The sequence below is a fragment of the Rhizoctonia solani genome, chromosome 5, assembly GCF_016906535.1.
Source record: "Rhizoctonia solani chromosome 5, complete sequence".
Taxonomy (NCBI): Eukaryota; Fungi; Basidiomycota; class Agaricomycetes; order Cantharellales; family Ceratobasidiaceae; genus Rhizoctonia; species Rhizoctonia solani.
Genome location: NC_057374.1, coordinates 1,874,784 through 1,893,821, shown reverse-complemented (window position 1 = coordinate 1,893,821; position 19,038 = coordinate 1,874,784). Strand labels below are relative to the sequence as shown.

The 19,038-nt window shown below is 46.7% G+C and overlaps 5 protein-coding genes across 5 annotated transcripts; 3 read left to right on the top strand and 2 right to left on the bottom strand.

Annotated features, from left to right (window-relative positions):
* Positions 1 to 10,483: 10,483 nt before the first annotated feature.
* On the top strand, positions 10,484 to 11,543 carry RhiXN_09406 (DDE superfamily endonuclease; the record flags this gene model as incomplete). The annotated part of the gene is made up of 3 exons (XM_043329222.1): positions 10,484 to 10,940; positions 11,008 to 11,217; positions 11,266 to 11,543. The coding sequence occupies 3 exons, from the start codon at positions 10,484 to 10,486 to the stop codon at positions 11,541 to 11,543; spliced, it is 945 nt and encodes a 314-aa protein (XP_043180668.1).
* A 137-nt stretch (positions 11,544 to 11,680) lies between these two features.
* On the bottom strand, positions 11,681 to 13,314 carry RhiXN_09405 (uncharacterized protein; the record flags this gene model as incomplete). The annotated part of the gene is made up of 2 exons (XM_043329221.1): positions 11,681 to 12,970; positions 13,030 to 13,314. 2 exons carry the CDS (start codon positions 13,312 to 13,314, stop codon positions 11,681 to 11,683), a joined length of 1,575 nt encoding a protein of 524 aa, XP_043180667.1.
* Positions 13,315 to 14,202: 888 nt separating this feature from the next.
* On the bottom strand, positions 14,203 to 15,946 carry RhiXN_09404 (guanosine-diphosphatase; the record flags this gene model as incomplete). Its single annotated transcript, XM_043329220.1, has 3 exons — positions 14,203 to 14,626; positions 14,681 to 15,662; positions 15,718 to 15,946. The coding sequence occupies 3 exons, from the start codon at positions 15,944 to 15,946 to the stop codon at positions 14,203 to 14,205; spliced, it is 1,635 nt and encodes a 544-aa protein (XP_043180666.1).
* Positions 15,947 to 16,847: 901 nt separating this feature from the next.
* RhiXN_09403 (kinase domain protein) lies at positions 16,848 to 18,488 on the top strand (the record flags this gene model as incomplete). The annotated part of the gene is made up of 6 exons (XM_043329219.1): positions 16,848 to 17,039; positions 17,099 to 17,254; positions 17,310 to 17,594; positions 17,656 to 18,052; positions 18,112 to 18,275; positions 18,330 to 18,488. The coding sequence occupies 6 exons, from the start codon at positions 16,848 to 16,850 to the stop codon at positions 18,486 to 18,488; spliced, it is 1,353 nt and encodes a 450-aa protein (XP_043180665.1).
* A 63-nt stretch (positions 18,489 to 18,551) lies between these two features.
* RhiXN_09402 (kinase domain protein) lies at positions 18,552 to 19,025 on the top strand (the record flags this gene model as incomplete). Its single annotated transcript, XM_043329218.1, has 1 exon — positions 18,552 to 19,025. The coding sequence occupies one exon, from the start codon at positions 18,552 to 18,554 to the stop codon at positions 19,023 to 19,025; it is 474 nt and encodes a 157-aa protein (XP_043180664.1).
* Between the last annotated feature and the right edge of the window lie 13 nt (positions 19,026 to 19,038).

The following is a 19,038-nucleotide window of genomic DNA, read 5'->3' as shown; positions in this document are numbered from 1 at the left end:
GATATACCAAATCGGGAAGGGGTGGAAACTTAAACTATGGGCGAGTCGATCGGGGTTATTCATCCCCGAGGTCTGGAATTCCTGGGCCGAGGCCATTGGCCAACTGCTAGAGACGCTTTCTAGAAAGCTGATGTGATAAACGACAGGGATATACGTATTCAATCATAGACTATCGCCGAGCATTGCTCTGCACATTCCGACTAAACAAAGGAAAGTAGAGTGGACCTGAACTGGCTGATAATTGAATACGGAATGAGTCAAGGTACTTACTCCGTGTATGATCGGGTCTCATGCTTTCATCTGAGGTGAAAAGCCCAGGTAAGGGCTCGGAATTTCAGAATTGATCACTCAACGTGAGGGTTAAAGGCATCGCCTTCGACTTCTTGCCACTCTACCAACGTGTCGATGAAACCGAACGCGAGCGTTTCGCATCGCATTGTGATGAATACTATTCTCTCTATGCTGCATAGGGATAGGGGATTCTCCAATAGCACTATCCCTGTATACTCGGATAGGGTGGGCTTAGTGAGATCAGTCACTTGGCGTTTAGAACTCCGAAAGTCAGTGGTTGAGCTGTACTGCGACTCCAGGGGCGACTAACAAATTGAATCATCCCGATTATTGTACGTTACTTTGAGAGATTCACCAGTGCTTTGGTCGATGCGAGGATCGCTCATAACATAACATAATATATTTTGATCTGAATTTCACGTGGTCCGAGATATCTCAACGGAATAGTCGTTAGCTATGTGGTAGCCTCGAATCTCTCGAAGAACAATATGTTCGCGCATGATAAATCTTGCATATAGTACAATTTAGGGCCAGGTTCTTTACTATTGTTTCACTTTTAATGCAGATATCTGGGCGATTAGTGGTGATAGACCTTGTCAAAGTACACCTATCACAGAAGTAGACACAGAAAATAGTGACATGATGCAAAACTCACGGCAAGAATCCTCTTCTCAACCTACTTTGAAACGAGTCCGAGCCGAATACTCGTCTGGGCAACGGGATCGCGGAAACATGGACTAAGGAAAGTCTATAGAGACCGTACATTGACACAAGCGTCTCATTGATCGGTACTGCGACGCGTGGCATTGAGCTTCCACTGTGGCGTAGCTGGGGATAATTACGGCCGCAAACGTGGCCTTCCCCTGAGCCAAAAGTTCGATAAGCTTTAATCAGATCATAGAAGCGAAATGAAATCATCGATAATCGCAGTTGCTGTGACAACCCCTATCAGCTTCCCCTGGATTGCGATGAGTCGTTCTCCCCACTGACTATATACGGCCAATAACAAAGTGTCCATCTCCCTTTACATTTGAATAAGGGTACCAGTATCGTACCACATGCCATAGTCGTCACCTACTTACTGATCGCAGTTGTGGTGAGTTGACTATGGCTAATATCCCGGAAAATATACATATACGTACTCCCCCCCATTGTGTATCACAAGAAGAGTAGAGACTTCTCGACGTTCCACGCTGCAGGAGGAGTAGCTACGTACATCCTTACGTTGCTTCAGAATTTCTATCACCCCCTCTTGACAGGCGTTCCGAATCAGGCCGGAATCATAAAAAAAATAATGCACATAGCAAATGCCCACAGAGCACCGCCACGATACCCACAGAATACCGCCACAATGCGCGTCCAAGACGGGAAGGCCTCCGAATAGGAAAGTCCATTCGCAGTCTCAATGGGTGCATAGAGTATTTTAATTGTCACATATCAGCGGGGTAAGGAAATATGAGAAGATAATGTCTTGTAATGTTGCGAAACTCGGGAGCTTCTCCAATCAGAATCCTGGCTATTTTGGGAATCGCGGGTGGCCCTCATGGCCATTCTCTATGGCCTACGAACTCGAAATTAGGCTGAATCGCATCCACTCTTGACGGCCATGGGCTATTCGACGATCCTTTGCTTGGTGCAGCTAGTTGAATGTGCGCGCCGTCCTTCGGGCCTCACGTACCAGGGTAATGTGCAACGTGGTAAACCGTTGACACTGGGGGCTAGTGAGGCGATGCGGCGTTTATCCTCCCCTCAGTTTTCGTGCAACAAAGCATGGAAGCCCCGAATCGTACGGGTCTAGTTCGTCTTCGTGCAGCTTACCACACTGGCCCTATCTTACACTTGAACCCCCCCTAGTTCTGCTCACCCATGCCAGTTTTCTTTCATATACCCATATATCCGACTCTATCCGACTCTATTTATAATGTATCTAACGCTTGCTGGCCTCGAATGTCAGTCTACGGTGTGACGCCGTATTGGCGGAAAGGCTGAAATAAGTAATAGTGGACTCAGATATGCCTAAGTATGATCACGTTGCACCTCCAAGAACTTGAAATTGTCCACTGAAACCCTTAATCAATTCTAGGGAATACCAGTATCCAAAGTCAATCAAAGAGAACCCGTGGCAGTATCATATTGAATCTGGTCTAGCGTGAATCTATCTCATACAGCCCACCCAATTTGGCTGTTTCCAAGAGTTGGGCTACCTTCAATCTCGGTTAGTCTAACCTGAACCATGGGCGCGGATCGATTTTGATGGGCCATCTCCTCGAATAAAAGCGAGTTCGAACTTGGAGCTACAAAACATATTCCGCATCCTTTCTCATCGCTGTATATTGATTTTATCGTCGTGACCACCACACTCTTTCATAAGGTATAATATGGCCCGCGTACAATACAACGTTATCGCTCTTCCTGAACTTAAAGGTATTGTTCCAGTGAGGCTTCGGGTTGAGTGCGTATAACATGTTCACCAAGTGTTCTTCATATACTGACCGAGAAAATAGGTCTCGCCATTGGCTTATCGATCTCCTCAAGTGGTTTGAAGACATATTACGAGTGTAAATTCGAAGGTGCGCTCCCGTCGTCTCCATCACAGCGAGAGCGTCTAGATCTCATATTATAAAAACAGACCAATTATTCATGTGGATTTGACGAGCCACATGCTCTAATATGCCTGAGGTATTGGAATCGGTTGCCCCAGTCATCAAATTTGATTGCTATCCTATCTACACCTTTTTAATGGGTATTTACTTAGAGTCTTGCTCATATCATCGCACTTCGGGCCCTGGGTTCTTAATGCTTCCATAATCTCGGCCATTGTTCTTGTCTCCCATGTATGCGCACTCTTCTTTTATGCTTCTTTGTCAATTATTCTTTCTTTTGACGTTGACTCATTGTACAACTCGATCTGGGTTATTGATCGGGGAAAATAAAGACGATGTGAAACTTCACGACCAAATGACACAGATGAATCAAGCTATAGCTAAAAGTAGGCTGGCGCTAAGCTTCAAGAGACTAATAACTCAGGAATACTTCCATGGCAATTCAGCATGATTGCGCAAATTTGGAGTTAGTATACGCTTCCACCCATAAGAGATATACCGAATCTTTTTGGTAAAAATCACAAAATTGGTTCGTTCAACTAGGCATTTATGTTTCACAGGAACTGAGGCTTTGTTCCGCTTTAAAGCCGGTGAAAATCTCTGATTCAGAGTTTGCATTGCTTCACTGCCTTCCCAAGTGTTTTTCAATAGTAATAGAGTAGTGGAAAGCGCGCACGTGGGTGCCAGTAATCATTGCATAGATTAACTCAAACGCACATATGACAATAGTTTAGTGTGTCATGACCCCTAAATCTCCCTCGCGGGGCTCCAAGGGGCGTGTTCGCGTCACTGGTCATCATCCTCCCAGCTATATGTTCACATCAATTGGTGGCGCAAGGCCCCATATTTCTGTGTCTGGTACAACAATCGATCGTACAGGGTAACTTCTTTTTAACTTTTGTCCCATTGAACAGATCTTGTAAACTCAATAAGTTCCTTCAAGAATTAACAGACCCAGAGAAACCTTGGACTTCAATACTTCGGTTAAGCCTCGTTCCAAAACGGAGAGCATGGATCACCACCCTCAAGTTTGCTTGGTTCTTGCATACATAACTGGGGGTCAGATATCTGTTGAATCCTTGCCCCTAGTGTATTATCTGTCCCTCGCTACTAGTTGCCATTAATTTAATCCTTCCTAGTACTTTTATTTGTACATATATAGCTCGTGTTGTCCATGGTATTCCGTATACTCATGATCAAGTGTCTACAGCGATAGCGTTATTGATGTGAGGCTTTTCTCATACCCCTGTTTGTAGATATGGCCAAATACCCAACTCATTTTACGGCCTTGAGATGATCAGTTATTTAGGCCAATCAACAGGTCATATGCATATAGGAAGGATGGTTACGGTAGAAATTAGCGGGTGTTGAATGACGTTGGCGTAGCGCAAACGTGCATACGGCTGCTCACTCTTGTACTTAACCTGTGCTCAGTCGCTGTGTATGCGATGTGGGTTCTGTACGTGGTATAAGAGAAGTGTTGGCCGGGCCATCCAACACTGCGACCGTCCGGATCGAAGGCCTGGGTGGCAGAGAACCGCACAAGGATGGATGTGATGGGAATCGATATGTAATAAAATAGGTAATAAATAAATAAAACCGCTAAATATGTGGCAACAAATGAGGGATGGTGGATGAGTGCTGAAAAACGCGAGTACGGTCTTAAGCCTTGCGCTCAGTACACCATTCTCAAATCGCAGTATGGAGTGTGTGTCTAGCCGACTCATGTCACCGCGACCCCCGCCCTTGGTCAAGTATCACATGCTCACACTTATAATTCTCAGAATCTCTTTTTCATTACAAAGGAGAACCTTTATTAAAATCGATAGGAGTTGAACACGAGCAAGATGCAAGCCAGAATTCAGAAACTCGGAGATTAACGTGAGCTAGGGCGCTCATCCATGTAAGCATAGGATTACTAATGGCCTCTTGCGGATCCTCTTAAATATCTCGAAAGGATTAGTGCTATCTCATTTTAAAACTAAGCTTTGCCTTTGCAGGCTTGAGCTAACCGGGAAATAGAATTGGCCGTTGAAATACGGGAGAAAAATGAGAGGCACTCAATCCACCAATCGGATCTTGTATTCAAGCGATAGCTAAGTCGCTGGTATAGTATTTAGTCACCGGTGAACTTCGATTCATCTAACAACCCCGTTTCCCCCACAAATATTGCTCTCCTCACATACCATGGGAAGGAAAATGGGTAGTACTGAACATAGCAATGTCACTGTATCCCATATCGATAATGGGCAAGTTACTTCGCTCTTCCTAAATTGATATGTTAAATGACCTCGCGAGTCAATTAGAGCCACTAAATGTTGGTGGAGGCGTTCTATCAAGTGGATCAAGGGGTATATTGGAGGTGGAGAGAGCGCTAATCAACGTGGTTAAATTACCTATCAAGCCAACGATTCTCAGCAGACACAAGGTGCAGACGGATGGGTATTTTGGAACGTGAAGAACATGAGCAAGCAGAATACTTACCCTACACATCAGTGATGTGCTCTTAGTTGCCGTATTTACCTCAGTGACCAGGCCGTAGGCTTTGTAAATTTCAGAGCAAGTTGACGTGTACAAGGAGATTGGAGGACTTCATGGCGTCAGTTGTCCTGTAACGTGGTGACTGCCAGATTGATTTGTTCATGTATACTTGCAATGAATGAGCCGCTCCTCTCCACGAGAGACATGACCTTCGACTTCTATATGGGTTTCGTCAGAGATATAAAATCTGACTGTTGCGAGGTAGTCAGCTTGACAGTTGAACATGATAGTTTGGACCGAAGCACCGCTCATCCATCATCCATCTTGCCACCGAGAGGCAGCGGAGAAGATCGATGTGTCGGGTTATGCAGACCCACTGCATCGGCTCAATTTGCCTATTAGTACCTCAGGGTTCCAACTAGAGCCACCTGTTAACGTTTGTATGACCTTAAGCCAAGGCTGACTGAAAGCGATCCTAACAATCAACCTTGGGATGTCACGAAAGCCTTTCAAGATGGGCCTGTGTCTTTTGAGTCCGCCCGGACTTCATTAATCTGCCCTCCAGGCATGTGGTCGATTGCATCGATGCCCAACTCCAGTGTCACCTGGTATCCCAAATTTGGGCCGTGTGTAGCGCCCTGCAGTCATGCCTCCTATATATCCCAACGCTAGGGCCCGGTCAATTTAAGCACGTGTCTACTATCCTTCCCACTAGCTCACCACTTTTTACCAATGCAACTGCTCCTTTCTGTGAGCCAAGCTGTCAGTCAACTGGATTGTCTTGTCTTGAATAGGAACTTGGGAGAGTACATTGGTGGATATCTTGCGCTATGAGGTCATCTACCCACGGAATTCATTACTGAATCTACGTCCGATCCAGTGGTTAGAGGCCTATCTCCTGTGTCTCTACTATCGTATCTTGTAACGGACCCGTAGCATCCTTTCTTAGTGAGCTGCCTAAGGATGATTTGTCGATTGGATTATCAAGTCTTCTTCCTATCGTATATCTAGATAATAAAATCTGGGAATAACACAGTAGCTGGGCGTGCATAGTTCGGCCCGAACCTAGCGCGACTTCTAAGGGTTTCTCGCATGTCACCTCTCAAAATTTGTATGCTGTATTGGACCCCTTCTCTCAGTCTATTTTGACGCTAGCCTACCAAAGATATTGACGCTCTGTGATATCTGTTACATGGGCAATCATGCGAAGCTTTGCAATTTCGGGGACTCGATCGTTTCGTGAGAAACCTATAATCTTTAAACAAGGACCGTGTCTTTATGTTATATCGCACTCTTGAATATGCCCTCGTCTCCAGTTATGTTTTATCAACGCGTACGGCCTCATGGGGTCTGTCCGGATTTTGGGGTTATATTTCATTCGTATACAGGTATGAGCTCACCCTTTCCGCATCACACGCCCTGTTGGCATGACCAGTGTTATAATTGGGTGGAATTCCGTAAGAAATTTAGAACAGTCGGCGCGTTCTAAATCGGTCCGTCGGGACGGGACGGATTCGGCCCGAGGACGGGAGGCTGTGCTGGCTTGGACCAGCACTGGACCGTTCTAAAGTGGCTTTCCGTAAGCCATGGTCATGTTGCTCAATAGACCTTTTCTAGAAATAATCGTGTGAATAAATTTATATTCCTTCCCGCTTGGAGTTTGCGTGTGGGATCGTATAAAACATGACGTGTGACTGCGTAACACTTCTACCTTCTGCTCGCCAGCTTTATGTATCAGTTAAATTATTGGTATCATGCAAAGGACTTGGACTCGGACTCGGACGATTTAGTCCTTGACATGTTGATGGACAACAACGATGAGGACTTGATCCTCTTTGAATTTATACGTCTTTATCTACTGAGATCCAAGAATTGTCCCCGCCGGAGACCTAAGCATTATCTCACACAACCAGAGCTACTACCTAATCCCAGACTTATTTCGGGATGGCAATCTATTTACACCAGTCGCGAGGACTGCGCATTTATTCATGTTCTAGGTATAGATGTGGCGACCTTCGATTACCTCTTGGCCTTGGGCTTTCGCAAAGCTTGGAATGTCATGACCCATGCCTTTGCTGGCATGTCTCCTGACCAAGCCACCTACTAATAGGACATTCCACAGTCTTTAGAAGGCCGCATATACTCACATATATGCAGTCAGAACTGTCATTACTCTAAGGGCTCATGACTTAGAGACTGACAGTCCACCAGGGTCACATGACCTCCCCCCCTCCAGTCCTTTATCAAATACTATACTAAACTACTACAGATTTGAGGTGGGGGGGGGGATGACATAATCTCTTCTATAATAATATAATATTCAGACCTCGCCCGCGGGCTCCATTAACATTGGCCCGCGGCTAGGGGGGCGGGGGGAGTGCAACGTCCCCCAGCGACTTATATTATTAATATATCACTGTGCATCATATATACTATATATATCTTTGACAGTGGATATATATGGTAATAACCCCTCCAGATATGGGTTATGACATTGAAATCAAGCTGCTTACCTATACCCAGTATATATATACATATATATGTGTATATGTATTGCCTATAGGGGATGTGGGGATGACTAATGCCCCTACATCAATGATGCATCATATATGAAGAATGAAGGTCAACCCCTTGGTACTTGGATTACCTTAAATGGTAACTCTCCTGCCAAAACAGGAAATACCTAGGTCAAGAAGGTATTGACTGAGGAGTTACCAAATAAGGAAGTCCACCTTCCCTTTTGGGAAGATTACAAATCAACCATGACAAATCCAATCATGTTTAGTCATCAAAGATTATGAAATTGATGCTGACAAAGATGAATTAGTCATGAATTTGATTTGACACAGCCACATCACATGACCATATATGTCATTTCAAATAATGTCCCATTCGTCATGGTAATGCCACTGTCATGTGATTGTGGCTGTGCGGGTGACCGGCTATCCTGGGCCGGATTGGGGAATAGGATTACCATAAAAGGAAATTTGGATGAGTCATATTGGAGTGTGGCTGTGCACACCATGTGGATGACTCATCTTTCTAGAAGGTTCTGGAGCTTCTTTTCTTCCAACTTCTTCCAAATATAGTATCTTCTCCACCGGAACTTCTTTTCACCGGTTCTTTTACTGCTTTCTGATTGGCTAATCAAAGAAGACCCTGATGCTTCTTTGACTCATACTGCTTCTTGAGGCTGTGCTGCAATTTGAAATATGTATATAGACCCAAGTGAAGCCCAGGTATATAAAGGGGTGGGGACAGCTGCTTAAAAACCAGCTTGTTTTTCCCCCCTGTCTTTGAACCCAAAAACTTAGATAGGTCCAGGGAGGCATGCTCCCTTAATGTGTGCACTTGTGACCATTTATTGGTGATCACATGACCATTGTGTGTAAACATGAGTAAACATTTGATATCATGAACTCTCTCTATCATGATGTCAGAACATTAAGGTCTCCTTCAGGCAATGGAATGCTTTTGGTCCAGCTTCCATTCCCTTATCCTTGCTTAATCAACCATATATCTAACTAGTAATCATACCTTTCCCAAGTCAGCATAGGTCAAGATCATACTACTTACTCAGAAGGGACTGAGTCTTACAACATTGAGTACTACTTCTTACCCTTTCTGAGGGGGTTTAGGGTCCCCCCTCTATCTAGGTCATAGGAATAATAAGGTTCTTGGAGAGGGGAGAGCTTGGTTCAATTCCAGCTAACCTTACCTATTGACATATCTACTTATACTCAATGATCAACAACTTTTCCATGATAAGGAAGAAGTCTTTCTTACCTATCAGTCAACTCTTGCTTCAAGACTACTTGAGAGGATTGATCTTCACCTCTAGCACACAGACATATGGTTAAGCACCCTTTCCATCAGTTTGATCAGTACTTCCTTGGATCATGGTAGGGATGGTAGAGTGTGTGGTCTGCTAAAAGGCTGGATCATCCCCAGCTAGCTTTACCTCTCCTACTTCATGGTCTTTCATCTGCTTTGGGTCAGTAAGGCTCTTGGTCTAGCTCTATAAGTCTGGTTCAATTCCAGCTAGCCTTACTTGGACCCTGGGAGGGAAGAAGACAGTCTCTAAATGGCCGCAAATATTGGTACTTCCTTAGATCATGGTGGGGATGGTAGAGTGTGTGGTCTGCTAAAAGGCTGGATCATCCCCAGCTAGCTTTACCTCTCCTACTTCATGATCTTTTATCTGCTTCAGGATCAGTAAGGCTCTTGGTCTAGCTCTATAAGTCTGGTTCAATTCCAGCTAGCCTTACTTGAACCCTGGGAGGGAAGAAGGCAGTGATGAATGACTGCAAATATTGAACAAACAGCATTTTGTTGAAAATTGGTCAAGTCATTTTCAATAAGTGCAATTTCAGGTCCCCTAAAACTTGCACTAAAAGGGGGATAGAGTAGAGAGAAGACAGTAGGGTTACAGGGTGGTAACTACTCCAAGGTCAAGAGGAGAGTTACAACCATGTCACTACTTTCAACTAAAGGCTATGGAGGATGGACTATCAAGATGAACCATGTGTAGTTGGCCAATGACTGTTGGCCAATTACTGTCAAAAAATGGGAAATTTTTTTTCTGTCCATTCAGTGCTGGTATCCTGTTAGAGGTAGCTTTCCTCTTATTTTGCACAGATCTAGGTCCCCTAGACTTGTGCTTAAAAGGGGGGCAATGTCATGACCCATGCCTTTGCTGGCATGTCTCCTGACCAAGCCACCTACTAATAGGACATTCCACAGTCTTTAGAAGGCCGCATATACTCACATATATGCAGTCAGAACTGTCATTACTCTAAGGGCTCATGACTTAGAGACTGACAGTCCACCAGGGTCACATGACCTCCCCCCCTCCAGTCCTTTATCAAATACTATACTAAACTACTACAGATTTGAGGTGGGGGGGGGATGACATAATCTCTTCTATAATAATATAATATTCAGACCTTGCCCGCGGGCTCCATTAACATTGGCCCGCGGCTAGGGGGGCGGGGGGAGTGCAACGTCCCCCAGCGACTTATATTATTAATATATCACTGTGCATCATATATACTATATATATCTTTGACAGTGGATATATATGGTAATAACCCCTCCAGATATGGGTTATGACATGGAACAGCCAACCCATCAAGCGAACCAACACAAACAAAGCCGGAGCAAGTCGCATTGGTGCTCGCTTGCTTGATGCAGCCGGAGGCCTGGGACTTGCACTTCATTACCTTTGCAGCACAATGGGCGAGTCCGCTCTACAGATTATCTTTGCCCTGACGCCCTTGACTGTCTCTTGGTACATCAACTTTGCATTCGAAATACTTCTGAAGGTCTTGTGTGAGCTTCCAGAAGCTCGTATCGAATGGCCAAACGCTGAAGCAATGCAAGAAAACTCAAGACTCATCAACGCGAAGCACGCCAACGCTCAGTACCTGGACGGTGCCTTTGGCTTCATGGACGGATTGAATCTACCCGTGACAGCAAGTAGTATCGATATCGAACAGAACGCAAACTACAACGGCTGGTTACATTCACACGTAGTCAGCAATGTGATCGTCTTCTCTCCTGATGGTAAGCGTTCTGTTTTCACACAATTCATTAAGATTAAAGCTGACGAGCTGCATTCAATAACTAATAGGTACAATAATGTCTGTTGTTATCAATGCGCCTGGCAGCTGGCACGATTCAAACGTTGCGCGGCCAATTTATTTGTTCTTAAGGGACGATACACCAAGCGGCTTCTTTCTGTTAGCCAACAGCGCATTCCCTAAGCTTGGAACCGGCAAGGCGCAGAAGATCAAAGTCCCGCTGAAGTCGGGCGCTTGGATTCAAGGAACTGACGAAGAACGTGAGCAAATAAAGAGAGAGTCAAGAGAGGTAACAAGCGCTTGCCAAGCGGTCGAGTGGGGAATGCGTGCTCTTCAAGGATGCTTTTCCCGTCTCTATATGCCAATGGACACTCACAATATTGAAGGACGCTCTTGGCTCTTACAAATATGCATGCGACTGCATAACGTTCGTACACGTATGGTTGAAATTAACCAAATTCGTAGCGTTTATATGCACGTCTGGGGTAGTACCAAGGATATGACCAACGACGAACTTTTTGCCCGCGCTTTTTGGTCTGATCGCATACTCAAATATTACTTAGACCGCGGCCTTCAACCAACATGAATGCTTACTACGTTTGGTATCTGATGTACAGCTGAATACGGATATGGCATTCTATTCTATGAGTACAAGTTTAAGACGGAAACAAAAACAGATAAAATAATGCTCATAGAATGTATTGTGTGATTAACAAAGAGATATCAACGCAAAGCCGCGTTGTCAGTTGCCTCTAAGCCGGGGTCAGAATCAAAGACGCGCAACAAGTGCGGTGTGCCAAACATGGCGTTGACAGGCTCTGTAACGGCCGGTATGGGCTGGTTGAAAGGATGTTCAAGATTAGGGGGCTCCCTATTTGGAACGGGATTAAACGCAGGGGGTAGGTGGTAAGGCAGTTGGGCACGCCTTGCGAGCTTGGCTTCAACGCGCGCTTGGACTTGAAGATCAGACTGGAGTCTGATAATTTGGAGTCCCTGTTGCTGAATAGTATCGCGTGCGGTAGCAAGTTGGTTACAAAGCAAAAGATTCTGCTTACTCAAGTCTTGGATTGTCATAGTTGAGACGTTCCCAACTTGTTTCTTACCAAGAAACTTGTTCAAGAGTGCCGGGCTTTCGTCAGACAAGATATTGATCACGGAGTTGTCGAGCGCGGCCGTATTCTGTGACTTCAACTTCAAAGATCCTCCCTTCGGACCGCTAGCTTGATGCTTCTTGCTCGCTGGCCCTTTTGCTTCCCTCTTGCCGATACGTTCCTCCTTCACTTCCTGATTGTCGCTGATAACCTTACGCTTCTTGGACCCCTCAACAGACTTGGATGGCACTGCGTTGCAGGAGTTCAGGGGCTTTGAGGACGAGGGCTTCTTGATTGGAGATGTTGCGTCTGCTCGAGTCGACTGTGAGAGCGGGGAAGGAGCGGGGGCGGGCTCTTTCTGTGCCCCAAAGACCTCTAAGAGCCGGGCTGGCGTCTTGACTGGTGGGCGGACTGGTGGCATCGGAGAGGGGGGCCCAGAGAGCGTTGGCTCCTCGTGGGCTGGTCCTGAGAGCTCGTGGAGGTCCCATGGGGGAGACTCACGAAGGGCTGGAGGATGAGCCTTGAGAGCTGGCTTGCCATCGTCTGGCACGCTATCGGCCTCAGATGGCTGGTAAACCTCCTCGCCATTGCCCCTATCGTCAGCTCCGCTATCACCCGCATTATCTTTGGCATCTTGATCAGCGGCGGGCCCTTTGTCCAAGTCCGAATCAACAAATGCGTCCTCATCCGGCAAGGGGGTCTTGAAATTGGCCAACATGTTGAAATCGAAGCCGTATCGCTGCATGTCGCTTTTGGCCCGCTTGAACTCCATGTCGAGATTGCTGTCGAAGGGATCTTGGGCAGGTGAGTCGTTTATTGTAAGAATTCCGATTGCCTTGCTAACATCGCAATCAACGGCTAACGCAAGTCGATGCAGGGGGTGCATCTTCTTACGCCCAGTTGGCACAGGAAGTTTGAGCAGCTATTGGCAAAGTAAGTAACAAAATCAGCCTTGAATATTGTAAAACTACTGAAACTCACCATGTTATAATGCTTCTTTACAGTATTGGTACTTCGATTTGACTGGTTCAACTCGTTATGCTGGGTGCGTACAAGTTCCCACCTCTCGCTCCCCTCTGGTCGCTGCTTGCTAATAATAAATAGCAGGTTAAGCACTTTGTGGATTGACCACCTTGTTGCCCCGGGCCTACGCCCGCCGCGCTTGCTGGGAGAGGGTGTCGTGGAGTCAGCCGCAGGGATGGGGGCCGCAGGGACGGATTCGCGTTCCTTGCCTTTGCGCAAAGACGTAGCGGACTTAGGGGGCATTGCAGATGAATGAAAGTGTGTTCAGGATAGCTTGTGAGATGTGTAGCTGTGTGTGATGTGGTGGAAGAGCGCAGGACGCTGGGAATAGGGGCGCGCGATGTTTATCGACCCCGCCCCTATCTCCTAACTTGGATATGTATAGTTTTTTAGAGCGGACCGGGCTAATTGTACACAAGCATTATGTACCACACTTTAATTCATTACTTGAGTTCACCTGAACTATGGTGCGTTGGAACTATTGTACACAGACCCAATAGTAAATAAATAATTGAATTCCGATTGGAATATATGCACTGGTGGCAAAGCGCCGTTGGCCTAATTTGGCTTAGAATCTGTTTATCTTATCTTATTGGGTAGATCTCAACCTCTTCTAAATCTAACCATGCGTTCCAAATTTTAGAAGGGGGGGGACCCCCCCCCTTCCAAACTGCCGTTCTAGACCTTTGGGACACCCCCTCCGCACGTTCCAAATATGTTTCCGAAGCGATTTCATACACGATTCCACGGTGCAAAATGCATCCGAGGTGGTCTATGAATTCAAACTCAACTTTAGAACGTTTGAAACGTTCTAAAGTCCTTACGGAATTCCACCCATTAATTGGGCGCTGGCTACGTAAGCTTCTTTCAGTACCTTATAGGGAAAGTTGCCGGGTCAAACTCATCCGATTCAGTTCTTTGGCCACTACGGATAATTAAATAGCGCATAGGTATCCATTCAACAATCTAGAACAAGACTCTATCCGCAGCATGCGGGTTACATATCTACTGTATAGTGCGGCGATAGCTAGAACTAGTGATCATGCAATGCAATGAATCATAACTGCAATTAGAAAAACGATACATTAATTGAACGTAACGATACAATCCAAACAGCCATCTACGATCTATCTAGGCTTTACACTCAATTTTGGCATCTAACATCGCAATCGCTGCACCAAGGCACCATCCCAATTCGGTTCCAGCTACCTTTTTCTCGACGCGAACCACCCTGTTCTCGTCGAATTCGTATCCGAGACGCAAAAGCACGTAAAGAAAAGTCATGTCCAGGCACGATTCGGGTCGGCCCTTGAGCTCCTCTTGGGCACTCTGAGGGAAATACGCATTGTTACCGTCGCAAACGTGTTTGGCCATTGAAGCGATCTGGTGGATAGGCAAGGTGATGGGTTTTGACTGCGAGACTTGAGAAGGAGGGAGGAGAGGGAATATACGGTCGTAGAAGTATGAAAGTGCAAGTATTCCACCGGTAGGGAATGTATCAAGGATGGAAGGTTGGTAAACGCCGTTGAACGAACAAGGTTTAGTTTGGCAGATGCTAGAACTCATAGAGATCAGTGATAGACCCAGTTGCTGGGAGAACAGAACTCACGCGTCTTTGGCCATAACCAGTTCCAGAACCCGCTTGCATGCCTCGAAGCTCCCCACATCCGCTCCGACCATTGTGACGTTTCGGGGTTTAGATCCTGAAACTCCCTCCAACTCAACCACTCGCGCAGAGTTCTTGTTAAGGCAAGCATTGGCGACTTGGGCGCGAACAACATCGCCCTCTTTCGGATGGGTAAACTCCCACATGAATCCAACAAGATTGTGTACGCTTCGACGAGCTTGCATGAGGCCGTAGCCCAAGTACGAGTGTTGATACAAGGTATGGGTGCGCCCTGCAAATGTCAGTTCGTACTTGTGTTCACCATCCAAAAGAGTCTGGTGAGAATTCGGGAAGCTGGGCTCAAAGACGATCTGGGTCGATGCGCCTCCGAGATCCAGAACTGCATAAGTCTCGGTAAAGGCCTTGGATGCTGATTTCGAAGGGCTGAGGGTACCGAGAAGGTAGTTTGCTGTAAGCCAGGCGTAGACACCTTCATCACGGCCCTCCATGATTTCAATGGCTGATGCGCGAGAACTGACAGGGAACGGGTATTTGGAACGCAGGCGTGCGCGAACCTCATCAAGAATAGCTTGGGCGGTATCGTGACCAAGTAGCCGGAGACCTGCCGTAGCCTTCACTTCAACAGGAGCGCAGTTCTGGAATTCTTTGGGAACTGTCTTGACTGCCACGTCAAGCAGTTTGTCTAGTGATTGGGCAGCTGCGGTAGGATCGCTTCTGTATGAAGACAGTCCTGGGCGGATCATTTTGAAGACTTCATATTCTAGAGAAGGTGTTGGGTTGCAATTGTTGAACTTGTAGACATGGATACGTGATCCAGTGGAGCCAGCATCAATCATTAAAGCAAATTGGACAAGCTTCTTATCTGGTGAGTATGGAGACGTGCAGTATGCAGTTTTTGTAGGGTCCGGATCAGTCTCGAAGGAGTGGTATGGTGCGGGAGGTAAACTAGGCACATCATCGTGCCCTATGGATTGTAATGACTGTCAACGACCTGAAGATCATGGATGTCATGCACATACCTCCATTCCACATCCCGTCTCTACTCTCACGTGGTCCGAACAACCAGACCACTCCGATGATAATGGCAGCGCCAATCGCATATTTTTTCCAGGCAAATTTCCTCATGCCTCCTCTGCTTTCGTCTCGGTAGTCAAGGGGAGTCAAAGTGGAGCCAGATGTGCTGGTGTTAGACGCCTGGGATTCCAGTTGCGGGAGCGCGTTGTATTTATTGGAGCCGTTGCTGCGCATCCGAGCGTGTTTGGGTTGGTGATGAGATACAGAGGTAGAGGAGGCAGTCGGCTGAGAAGTATTAGACGAGGCGTCTGCCAGGTTCTCTTGAGAAAGCGAGGGCGCGATATTATTTTCAACAGGAAAACTCTCTATCATCCAAAACTAGTGCTCGCTTGCCGAGTCGGTATCTATCCTTGCGGTAAAAGTCGATGGCAAGACCTGTCACGGTCACGAGATTCCATTTCAGGGTATCTTACCAAACGCGCCACGTGCCTGAACACCCTGGAACAGCTTCTCTTCTACTTGGCTGTGCGTACCAAGTTTCAAGTGCATTTACCCAAAGTCAAGGTGGGATAAAGACAGTAGGCGAAGGCATTTTGCAAGAATACCGGAACGGAGAAACCTCTTCTCTATTCTCATACTGTGCCACTGCAGCTAGATGCGCACATACAGAGTATGGAATTGTCATTGCCAGGAACCTCCAAACATTCTATTGGCGTCGAAAGCCCCGATTTTGGTACCAATACGCAGGTGCATGTATGCTTGGTACTAAAGGATCTCCTCACTACGGTGGTTGGTGGGCTAGGGTCCAGGACAAACCGGATTAATAAGAGGATCAAGACTTAATGGTGCCACCAAAGGACGGCCTTGTATAATAGTTACTCGAGAAGTGAGTATATTATAGCTTTGGGATGAATCAGAGTAGACACATATGCGCTCTTTCAGCATCAGTATTACTAGGATCTGACTCTTGGGTACTATATGTGACGGATTGATCTCCAGTGGATGTATCGACCTGGCGGACACGAAAACACCCTAATGGCGGTGCATGCGGGAAACCCCAAGCATCTCCGGGAGATATGAGAATGAGGCATTCAGATTTCTTGAGATAATTGCTTCACAGGTACGCGAGCACGCCATGATCAATGTACCAAACACAACGCCCCTCAAAGTGGCGGGAAACATTACACCGCTAAGCACTCGCAACAACACGTCGCGTCCAGACGGCTATTTCTATTTTGGAGACCATGACTCACGAAACGTAGGCTCGGAAAATATCATCACGCCTATGGAGGTCAAGAATAAAGATGATCCACAAAACCGGACCGATGTAAGTTGATTAATCATGCGCTGTGTTCGAGCTGGCCAATTCAACTCACTTTGGAACAGCATTTTGTCAAAGTCGTGTGGTCCATGCATCAAGTCATGCGTAACGACCCTTGTCGAAGGTATGTACATGGGCTGACTTGCGAGGGCACAACAGCAAGGCTGTGGTTCAACGACCGATGCGATATAGTCGCGTCTGACGAGTTTGACGTGAACAAAGTAAGATACATAGATTATAATGACTGAGCATTAGACTTACTAGGCACGTGTTCAGGACTGGAGGTCACCTATTATTATTATGCTGTCGACTCTGTTGGCTACTCCTTCTGAGATTGGCTACGACCCAACCATCCTCAAAGTCGCTCCATCCCCGGGTTCCACCAATCAGGATCGGGAACCGTACTATGATATCACGATACACAGCCCGGACGCTGGAGAACTTACTATGTATCGAACGACTCGGGTTATATCCGATGTTGGGGTTGATGGGCAAGGTCGGCCGCGGAACTCGAGTATGGGAGGTCAAAAAGCTGGCGAACAACGAACCGACTGGCCCGTTGTATGTACTGAAAGACGTGTGGTCCCACCCGGACCGTGAAGCAGAGCATGTGAAACTAAAGACGATTCGAGGAGAACAGGAAGCATACGCCGAGCATTTTCTGACCCCTTTGGACTATGGCTTTGTTCCACCAAATCCCGAGATACCTGCCCTTCCCGACAGCACTGACAAAACTCTGGGTAGCGAAAAGCCCTTTGATCCTACTGGAGTAGTTCTCAATCTGCATCCTGAATCATTCGTTATCACCATGCTCCGTTCAATAACCTCCACCCCGAGGGATAGTGTCGAAAAGCCTGATGATGTTCCAGGCCCACCTCAACCAAGGTTTTGCGCCTTTGGCTGTCTGAGCAAGCGGCCTCGCCAGTATTGTCGGATTGTGTTCAGGGAGATCGGCACTCCAGTACACAACCTACGCATTTTTGCTGATACGTTTATTGCAATCCAAGGAGGTATGAAAGGTGAGGAAGAGTCGTGCGAAGTGGAATTGAGTACCACTAACACAACGAATTTACGCAAGGACTTCATGCGATGCACCTTAGCAACCACGTTCATCGCGACGTAAGCTCAGAGAACATCCTACTGGTGCCGGCTTCAGGAAGAATAAAGAGACAGGGCGTGATTATGGACCTGGAGTATGCGAAGAGGATTAGAGATGCGAGAGTACCCCACGATGTGAAGACAGTGAGTCGTTAGTGGTGGGTTTGCGGTGATGTTTCCTGAGTGAAAATTGCATAGGGCGCAGCTGCGTTCATGGCTACCAAGGTTGCAGCAATGGAACACCATCGATTAGATCCAATCCGGGAAGCTAACAGACGCGCTCGCGTGCGAGAAGCTAAATCCCGAAATCAGTCTCTTCGAATATCCAAAGCAGCAGCCCTAGAAACAACCCCATGACCACCACTCCGACGCAACCCCCTCTATGACATAGAGTCCATCTGGTGGCTTGCCATATGGACGATGCTCTACTTTGTTCCAAATGACCGAAGCGGGCGGGAATACTACGACAGCTATTGCGAGGTTTTTGACAGGTCCGATTCGAATGCAAAGTACGAGTTCATCTCAAATCAGAGGAAGTATGAGCGGTTGACTTCACACCTCCCAGAACCGTTCCGGTCCATCATGGCGTCCTGGTCCGATATCTTGAACTACTATTATGACGCATGCTACTGGAAACACGATATATCAGAAACTCGTCTCGAGTCGATTCGCGTTGACAAGAATATGATAGAGGCTTTACACCAGGCCGGGAAAGAGTTTGTATATGAGCTGGTTGAGGAGTCCCAGTCTATCCCTCGCTTGATGACGCTACCGGAACGAGTTACAGAAACAAACGTGGACCAGAACGTATCGATGTCCCCGGCCAGCTTACGGTACTCGGTGGTTACGAAAATATCGAATGCTACAGCACTAGCAGTTTTAGACGGCGTCTAACCGCCCGCACCCA